This window comes from Myotis daubentonii, chromosome X (assembly GCF_963259705.1).
Source record: "Myotis daubentonii chromosome X, mMyoDau2.1, whole genome shotgun sequence".
Classification (NCBI taxonomy): domain Eukaryota; kingdom Metazoa; phylum Chordata; class Mammalia; order Chiroptera; family Vespertilionidae; genus Myotis; species Myotis daubentonii.
The window spans coordinates 20,795,138-20,805,304 of record NC_081861.1 but is presented as its reverse complement, the minus strand read 5'-3'; the positions used below and the strand labels follow the sequence as shown (position 1 = coordinate 20,805,304).

The window sequence follows — 10,167 nt, the reverse complement described above, 5'->3', positions numbered from 1 at the left end:
CATCAGGGGGTTGAGGAGCTGCCCCCTGTCACTCACAGAGTAGGGCCGATAGGGGAGTTGGCACACCACCCCCTGTCACACACAGAGCAGGGCGGATCAGGGGGTTGGGGTGATGCCCTCTATCACCCACAGAGCAGGGCCGATCAGGGGGTTGGGGCACCGCCACTGTCACACTCAGGGCAGGGCCGATGGGGAGGTTATGGCTCTACCCCATTACACACAGAGCAGGGCCCGTGGGGGGGGGGAGTTGGGGCGCCGCCCTCTATCACCCACAGAGCAGGGCCGATCAGGGGGTTGGGGCGCCTTCCCCTGTCACGAACAGAGCAGGGCCGATAGGGAGGTTGTGGCCCTGCCCCCTGTCATACACAGAGCCGCAGGGCAATCAGGGGGTTTGGGCGCTGCCCCCTGTCACACTGATCCCGGTGCCAGGAGGCCTCTCGGCTCCGCTGGTCCTGGTGCTGGGAGGTATTATTACCCTTTTACTATATAGAATAGGGGCCTGGTGCATGGGTGGGAGCCGCTGTTTGCCCTGAAGGGTGTCCTGGATCAGGGTGGGGGTCCCCACTGGGGTGCCTGGCCAGCCTGGATGAGGGGATGATGGCTGTTTGCAGCTGGTCACACACCCTTCAGGGTGGGGGTCCCCACTGGGGTGCCTGGCCAGTCTGGGTGAGGGGATGAGGGCTGTTTTCAGGCTGGGACTGAAGCTCCCAACTGCTCCTTTTTTTCTTTTTTTTCTTTTTTTTATTCTGGGCCAGCTTTAGCTCTGAGGCTCCAGCTCTTAGGCCTTTGCTCCTGAAAGCAGGTACTGGTTTGTTTCGGTTCTCGAAACTCTGTATCAACTCCAGCTCTGAGATCCCAGCCGGCTGAAAGCTGGTTTCTGGGGTTTTGTTTAGCTTCTATATTTGTTACAATGTTTGAAACTGCAGGCTCAGAGGCCTGCAGTGGCCGGTGGGGAACGTTGGAGTCCTCCGTCACTGAAGCAAGCAAGCCTCATGTTAGTTTCTAGCTGCCTGGCTGCCAGCTGCCATCTTGGCTGACAGTTAATTTGCATATTGCCCTGATTAGCCAATGGGAAGGGTAGCAGTCATACGCCAATTACCATGTTTCTCTTTTATTAGTGTAGATGATATGAAACAAACATCTTTTCTATAACTTGGCCAATTATCATACTCCTTTCTAAGTATGGATCAGCTTTCAACATTTGACCTTCTGCATTTTTAGTATTGTGAAATGTCTCTAAATGTTTCTTTAATGTGAGGGTTTTACCAATGTCAGTTCCTCTGTGATATTTCCATCCTTCCCATTACAACCACTTTCCCATTTCCTATTTGGTGTTATTTTTTTTGTTGTCGTTTGTTACACTTTCATTTGTTGGAAAGTTCCATCTTTCTATTTATCCATTTTTATAAAATGTCACCTGCCTTTATCATTGGGAGGAAAATATACTTAGCATACTTTGCTGCGTTTGAATTTAACATCAGATGTATAGTGACCAATCACTGATAGACTGTGTAATAAGTGATGTGATTGGTCATTTATCATAATGCATATTTGTTATTACATAGTGATAATGTGTACTGAACACTTAGCAGCAAAATATGTACTTTATGTAATTCTTCAATTGATATATGGTAATATCTGACATTTGAACCATATATTTGGGCAGTTTTGTGAATTACCTAAACTGTAATGGATTGGTTTGCTAGGGCTGCCATAACAAAATATCATCATTTTGTAGCTTAAATAACAGAAATCTATTTTCTCATAGTTCTGGAGTCTGGAAGTCAGGATCAAGTTGTCAGCAGGGCTGGTTTCCTCTGAGAGTCATGAAGGAAGAATCTGCCCCAGGCCTGTCTCTTTTCCTTATAAATGGCTATCTTTTCTATGGGTCTTCACATCATCTTCCCTGAGTATGTATATGTGACAAAATTTCTTCTTCTTAAAAAGATACCCATCATATTGGATTAAGGCCCATTTTAATGAACCCATTTTAATTATCTCTGCAAAGTTCCTATCTGCAAGCAAGTTCACATTCTGAGGTACTAGGGGTTAGGACTTCAACATATGAATTGGGGGTGAGGGCCACAATTCAGCCCACAATACAAGCCAACTGAGGGGGGTGGTTAAGAGATCAACCAAAGGCCTTGTATGCATGCAGACAAGCATATCCCATGAATACAGACACTAGGGAGGTGAGGGCATGTGCTGGGCGGGGGGTGGGGTGGGGGGTGGGAACGGCTGGGGAAAGGTCAATGGGGAAAAAAGGAGACATATGTAATACTTTAAACAATAAAGAATTTTTAAAAAGAATAATCAAAACTCCCCTATATGCTCATTTTAGTGCATCATCATATTAAAAATGCACCTGGAAACCTGATGAACATTCTACTGAAACCCTCTCCTAAAATTCTCACCTGCAGAAAAAAAAAACAAAAGAAAGATAAAAAGAAGGCCTCAGTACAAAGACTTAATGCGGGCTCTCTCTGGAGCATACCCATGCCTCTTCCTGGCCATGAACTTTTTTTATTTCTAAGGGTCCAGGTCCCCAGGAAATTTGCCACCAGGGGAGCAGTGGGCAGCAGCAGCAGCTTCTCCCACACTCATCCACGATCCTGTCTCCAAGGGCCTCCTTTTCTCTGACTTGCCAGTGAGCTAACAGCAGCCCTGCCTGGGCTCACTTCTTTCCTATAACATTTCTAGGGAGCCAAAGCAGAGCACTGCCTAGGATCTCCCCTGTTGTTTTTTCTACCCTAATTCTTTCCTTTGTTTCACTGTCCCCAGCATTAATAAACATACTCTCAAATCCATCTGGACTCCTGTCGTAAAATATTTCCTAAATGAAGTCAAAAAACCACACACTAGAGGCCAGCCTGAGGCAGGCTTGCTCTGGGCCAGCCCCTGTCCTATAACAGAAGGATCTGGACATTGGAAATGGAGCTAGACACTCACTGCTGCACCAGGCACAGACACCCTCCATCCTGTGAATGGGCAGGATGGCTAGAAACCTATCTCTGACCTTTTCTGTCCCTTCATTCCATCCACTGAGCATTTATGCAGCACCTAGTAAACACTTTCAGATGCTGAAGGTAAAAGGATAAATGAAAGAGGGTCCCTGGACTCAAGGGACTTCTTATCTAGTGGGGTAACTCATGTCACAGGAGAGTCCAAGGGCTCATATTCCCTCTTATCTGCTCTTTTTCCTGCCCACCCTTTCAACATCTGTGCTCTGAGATTCTTTCATCCACCAAACATTTATGGAGCTTCTTACTCTGGGCCAGGCACTTTTCCAGGCATTAGGAATAGAGCAGCTAACAATGCAAAATCTCTGCCCACACAGACTTATATTCTAAAGTGGAGGCAGACTGGCAAAGTTCTAATGAGATGATGGCTGCTGGTATGGTAAATGCTATGTAAAGAAATGAAGCATTGTAAGTGGGTATAGATTGCTGTCAGAAAGAAAGGTGCTCTGATAGATGAAATGGTTGAGAAAATCCTTCCCAAAAATAGTGGGGGAAGGAGTCAGGCAGCTAACAGAGGAGAGTCCTTTCTAGGCAAAAACAATATATAAATACAAAGATCCTGAGATCAGAGCTGTTTCTTGTGTGTGAGACTCAGCAGAGCAGGAAATGAAGAGAGGCATAAAAAGTGAGGCAGGGCCTCCTGGGCCATGACCAAGACTTGGCTTCTTACTTTGGGTGAGAAGGAAAAAATGTTTTGGGCAGGGGAGTAAAGAGATCTAACTTTTGTTCTAAAAGATTCCTATGCCTACTCTGTAGAGAATATATACATTGTAGGAAGAGGAGAGTGAAAGCTAAGAGATTAATTGCATCCATCAGGTAAGAAATAAAGGCTGCAATCAGGGTGGTTGGTAATGGTAGAAGTGACAAAAAGTGATTAAATTGGGGATATATTTAAAAAGCAGAGCCAACAGTTGGCTCTAAGGGCTTGGGCACAATTTAATTGTCAGCAAATATTTCAATAATCACATTCTAAGTAGAAAAATGAAACCATTTAAAAACACAAGTCTTCATTGTTAAACAAAAATAACACCCAGTGGCAAAGGAACATAACATTTAGGACATGAAATAGTCAAAATTACAAGGATGCTTACAAATGGTTATCGGATAATTTTGCAGAACTTTTTATACTTCACTATTTAGAAAAATAAAAATAAGAAAGGATAGAGATACACAATATTATTTCCCAACTAAAGAAAAATCCCTGTTTAAATATTTTGTTTTGTCTTAAAGAGAGGGCCCCTGGTGGGGAGGGGGGTGGTCTTTCATAACTGAAACAATGTATGACTCCCACTGTTGTGGCCAGCAGTGCTAATAGCTACTGGATGTGTGAGATTTAAATAAGCGAGAAAATGTGTTAAACATCACACAAATGGAATCTAGTGGCCACAGGCCCAGAAAGGGGCATTGAACTGTGTGAATAGGCTGAGTCGAAGGGTAGTTAATTCTTTAAACTTGTTTAAACTTGAGCAGGTTGGTCTTTTCTGAGACAAAGGTTTTAATGCTTGCTGGATCCTGACAAATACAACTCCCACCTCAAGGGCCGGGCTGCAGCGGCCTGCCTTTATTTGTGAGCCTAGAGAGCTACTGGACCTTAGCCACGCCCTGCCCAGACCCTCCCCCGTCACGTCGCCGCAGCTCCGCCTTCCCCTGTGGCCACGCCCCCACGCTGCGTGTGCGTCTTCCCTGGACACGCCCCTCCCCCTCTCCCCGGAACCTGGGCGGCGCCTGCGCCTGGGCCTCATAAGCGCCTTTGTGGGCGGAACTTGCGCAGCCGCTGGGACCGCTTAGCCCTCAGCCTTTCTCCCCGGGCCAGCAGCGTCTCTGCGGACACGCACTTCCTGCGCGGCCTTGGTGCGCACCTTCTCCGAATCCAGCGGAACCCGAAGCGAGCCCCGTCTTTCCGAGCTGTTCGCCATGGTGGACGAGCTGGTACTGCTGCTGCAGGCTCTCCTGGTGAGGCACCGCGCCCTGAGCATCGAGAACAACCAGCTCATGGAACAGCTGCGCCTGCTGGTGTGCGAGAGGGCCACCCTGCTGCGCCAGGTACGTCCGCCCAGCTGCCCGGTGCCCTTCCCCAGCACGTTTGACGGCGAGACCTCCCGTCTCCCCGAGTTTATCGTGCAGACTACATCTTACATGCTTGTCAACGAGAACCGATTCTGCAACGACGCCATGAAAGTGGCGTTCCTAATCAGCCTGCTCACTGGGGAAGCTGAGGAGTGGGTGGTGCCCTACATCGAGATGGATAGCCCCCTCCTAAGCGATTACCGGGCCTTCCTCGAGGAGTTCAAACAGTGTTTTGGCTGGGATGAGGAAGAAGACGACGATGACGACGAAGTAGATAATTACTAGGCCCTGAGACCCTAGGCCCTGGGGGGGGGGGGGGCTGCAAGCCACCCCCATCTTCCTCCGCCCCTCCCTGAGCCGCCCTACTCCCCCTAGCCCTCCCTTCTCCTCTGTCCTTGCTCTCTGCTTCCCTCCCTTATCCCCATAGTGTTTGTCTTTGTTCCAAGAATTGTGCTCCACTTTCGTGCTGCTGGGGCTGGGAGTTATCTCTGAAGCATGCTGCCACCCATTGTGGCCTGCCCCAGGACGCACCCCTGCTAATTTGGACTGTGTCCTGAGCCCAGCTATCCCGCAAATCCCTGTTACAAACTGGTCTGTGCACAGCCCTGCCAACTGCCAGCCCTGCATCTGCCCAGAGACCTGCGCTGTCACTACACCACCATCCACTACATTCCAGCAACAGACCACCACCGCCTTTGGAGATAAGGAGCAGCCTAGAAGATGCCTGAGTCGACTACACCTCCTTGGACATTGATTTGGACATCTCACTAACCCCTAAAGGGGCCAGTCTTTCAACCTGGTTAGTTCATTTCCAGAGTCCTCCCTTCCCCCACCAGATTGCTGCTGGAGTCTACTGTGCCTGGCAGCCAAATTGTTGACATTTCTTTTCTCCTATGCGCCAGTTCTGTATAGCTGTCATTTTCCTTTAAAAATTGCAGTAGTCCCACAAATGTGTGCATTTGGACAAAAATACTAAAAACAAAACAAACAAAACAGGCACTCGGCCCAGCTTTCAAAACTACCTGGAAAAAGCACTTGCGTTCTCAATAAATATCAAGCACTACAGGAAAAAAACCATGAGTGTCTTTTAATGGTTAAGGGATATCACTGGCCTCTATCACTCTACCCTGACTTCCGTTATTTCCATTGAGATTAGGGAACCTAGTTGAATCCCATTATTCCCACTTTCATCTCTAGGTTGCAGAGGACAGGTAACAGGACTTTATAGGAATTCTGGTGCTCCCTTGGCCAAGGCATTTCTTACTGGTGAGGGGAGTGGCCTCTTGGGCCTCCAGGATGGCATGGGTAAAGGGTAGCTGAGCGCGTAGCACACCATCCCAAATTGGGACACTTGAGAGTGAAAGGGGGCTTTATTAATAATTAGACTAGGACAACAGGCATAAATCTGGACACATACAATATTTCTACCTTCCCAAGCCTTTAATTTCCTTCCTCAACACTGCTAGGGAAATTCTGCCCAGTAATCATTGTTGCTTGTGGGCTGCTATTGACTTTAGGCTTTAATTAACAATGGAGCATATTATTTTAATGCCCCTTTCAGGTGCTTGAGCTAACATTAAATTATGCATCCTGGGGTAAATGTACCCATAATAAATAGAGCCTGATCTTAACAATTCATCTTCCTTGGGCTGACACACTTAGAATCCTCACCTACACATGTGCCCCAGATTCCTGCCTATGAAAATTGGCAAGATGCTGGGCTGTCTCCTAAACTTGACCTTACACTGGCGAGCTATGCTGAAATCTCCTTGTGGGCCTGGGGGGCTTAGAGACATTGAGGGAGTCCAGTGGGTGCTAAGGAGAATCTGTATACTCTTGAGAGGTCATTATCCCAGGTTAAGTAATCTAAAATTTAAATCAGAGACCCTTGGTTGAGGGGTTGTGGGGAGTACCTCTGCCAGCCAGGAACTTTCAGGAGGATTTGAGGAGTTCCGAGTTCTCATTCTCACCCATATCTGCCCAAATGTCAGTGTACCATACTTGGAGCCAACTCTACCTTAGGACCTCTAGTGAATTGAGATAATAAATTTCCTTATTGTTCAAGGCCTTTGGGGGCTGGATATTTTTTTTTTATTTGTATTGGTAAACCTCACTATGGATTAAATGAAATACTTGTCATCCTACTGATCACACCCATGACATATTTAGAACTGTCCTTGCTACACAGAGAGCACTCAGTAAACATTGGCTGTTACTTCCAGGCCTGGGAACCAAAGTTTCACTTGGAAGCAGGTCTCTTGCTATGAGCCTGGCTTTAGTTGCTATGAACACGGGCAGAGCAGGCACAGGGAGAGTGGAAATGAGTATGTGGCCTCATTTACTCTTTGGGATCTGTCATGAAGTCACAGAGAAGCCACTGTACTTGGTGAACAGGCAAAGTCCAGGGAAGTTACTTCTTGGGCTTAGAAAAGTTGTTTCTGGAGGGTATGACTTAGAAAAGGAGGCTGGGGATTCATGTGGGAAAGTGGGCAACAGCTAAAAGCTAGGTAAAGGGCCCAGTGAGACCAAAAATCAATCACTCAAAAATTATCAGTGGGCCAGGTATATTAAGAGGAGTTAGAGAAATGGGGGTAAATGAAAGGTGGCGGTAAATGAAAGGAGGCTAAACTCCTCATAGTGAGTCTAGTTGTTTCTCTGGTGCCTTGCACTGGAACTGGGAAGATATGTAGCTATAGGCAAGGTCCAGAAAGATAATCTAGACTGATTAGATCTGGGAGTGACCTTTCTGGGGTGGAAGTTGAAGACCAGTAGATGAGATTTACTCCCCACCATCAAACCAAGTGAGCACAAGCTCTGTAGGGGAAGGAAGGGATCTCTGGTGAGTGAGGATACCATGCCAAGGCAGCATCTGAATAGCATCCATGGGAGCTAGGCCAAGGAACTTCTGAGATGGAAAGGTGCTTGTTCTTGAGTGAGTGTGTGTGTGTGTGTGTGTATAGGGGGATCAGGTATCATGGAAGAGCAGGATATGCTGTGAGCTACAGAGAATGATAATGGTAGAATCTGGCTACCTTGGGGGAAGATTCTGCAGATATTGGCAAAGGCTCTACCACATAGGAAGGAATTCATGACAGTGCCATAAGGCAAAGTACAAGAGAATAGAGAAGTAAATCAGCATGTTTAAAGGTAAAAGTACCACTTAGATGGAAACTATTAAAAGTGGGTGAAAATATTGAAATACCAAGTGCAAACTTCAAACTCCTGAATTCTCATCTTAGGCTTTAATGGTCATTGAAATTATGCTATTAATGGAATGAAATTAATCATAATAAAGATTATAATCATTTAATCATATTAAATCTACTAGTGTATCTTTGGATTTTTCTAATCATTTGAATAGGTCAGCATTGCTACCCATTCTGTATTGCTGTTTTGCAGGATGGTAAATAAAGCTAGAAGTACATTATGCTCATTGTGTTTGGTTATTTTCTGCTATTACAATGTAGTGAAAATTTCAGTGATCAGAAAGTAGGCAGACTAGAGGAAGAGTTATTGTTAAACTTATTATTTTTTAACAAATGAACCTAAACATTTTTCTAGGTTCTTAAAGCAATTAAAACAAAGCTAATAAAGCATTATTTATATGAGATCCTGAGAATGTTTTCCTCAATGGATTAGGGTGGGATAATTGTATAAAGCATATTTATTATTTGCTTTGAAATATGAATTTTGCTATAGTAGTGTTTAAAAGTGTTTGGTAGTTTGCATCCTAGAGTAGTCCAAGTGTATTATCCCCCATAATCTTATGTTCATTTAGTTCTAAAGGTAGGTACAGTGAACTATTACCTATTTGGTGTCCTTCCACAGTGCTGGTAACTACCTACTTACTTTAAAGAAAATCTGATCACCACCCCCCTTGCATTTTTATCTTCCTGTCTGAAATGCCTCTGTTAGGATTTGTTCCTTTATCTTCAAATGTTCTATTGCCCAGAGACCTATTTTTAAGCAATGTAATTGGCCTGGGATAGGTAATAGCTTGCTTGAAGTAATTATGAGTAGCATAGCAAGATTTGTTAAGGGAGCAGAAAGCCTCTGCTGGTTGAGTTGGGGGAATTGTGAGACACTGCCAAGGGGACATTCAGAATAGTAATGTTTGTGCACTTCCCTTTCTCTCCTCAGGGCCTGCTATCTGATATAATCAATAAGAATTTCATTTTTCTTATTATGGTATCTACAAGATTTGCATTCTTTCTCCTCCTTCCTCCCTAAATGACAAATGATTTCATCAACAAAATTGCATTAATATTTTTCTGTTATTTTAGCCAGAGTCCCCAGTTAGTTTAACTGAATTTCCAGTCAGTTCAGAGTAATTCAGTCAACTCAATATTTAGAAAAAAACCAAAACCCAAACACCGTTACATGACTATTTATATGCCTCATTTTAAATCTTTAGTTTTAAAACATATTATTAGTAAAAGAAAACAAAGCAAATTATACGTCATTGGTAATTGAAGTAATTGTGATATTTTTTACTAGAGGCCTAGATTGGCTGATTGGGGGGAGGGGGGGGACTGTGGGAGGTTGGCTTCCAGCTCCGAGGAGGGAGCCAGCCCTCCGCCCCCCTGGGAAAGGGGCCCTGTCCACTGCCACACACCCCTGGTTCCCGTCCCAGCCCAGGGCTTGAAGGCCCTGGCAGGGTCGGGAGAGGAGGTGATGGTGGCTGGAGAGGAGGTAATGGTGGCTGGGCCAGGTACGGAAGGAATGGATGCCGACACCACCCCTCCACCAAGTGGTTCTCCTCCTCCCCCCCTCCTCCTTCTCTTGCCACAGCCTGCTACTGTGGTGGGCAGATGGCCCAAGGAAAGGGGGAGGAGGAGGCGGTTCCCTGCCTCCCTGTCTCCTTCCCTTGTCGCTGAGCTGCCACTGTGGCCGGTGGGCAGTCCCCAGGGAAGGGAGAGGACAGGAGTGAGACAAACCCTTGTGTAGAGGGCTGACTTTCAATAGATCACAGCAAGGGAGCTGCTCTGCTACCAATGAAACCCTGACTCAGAAGCCTGTCATCTACAAATGGTTTAGCACCAGGGGCCGATGGAGGGTGGTCCGGGGATGGGGTGGGGGG

The 10,167-nt window shown here is 46.1% G+C and overlaps 1 protein-coding gene across 1 annotated transcript; it reads left to right on the top strand.

The window, feature by feature from the left end:
* Positions 1-4,753: 4,753 nt before the first annotated feature.
* Positions 4,754-6,161, top strand: LDOC1 (LDOC1 regulator of NFKB signaling). Its single transcript, XM_059680390.1, has one exon. It carries the CDS (start codon positions 4,935-4,937, stop codon positions 5,370-5,372), a length of 438 nt encoding a protein of 145 aa, XP_059536373.1. The 5' UTR covers positions 4,754-4,934; the 3' UTR covers positions 5,373-6,161.
* The last annotated feature ends 4,006 nt before the right edge of the window (positions 6,162-10,167 follow it).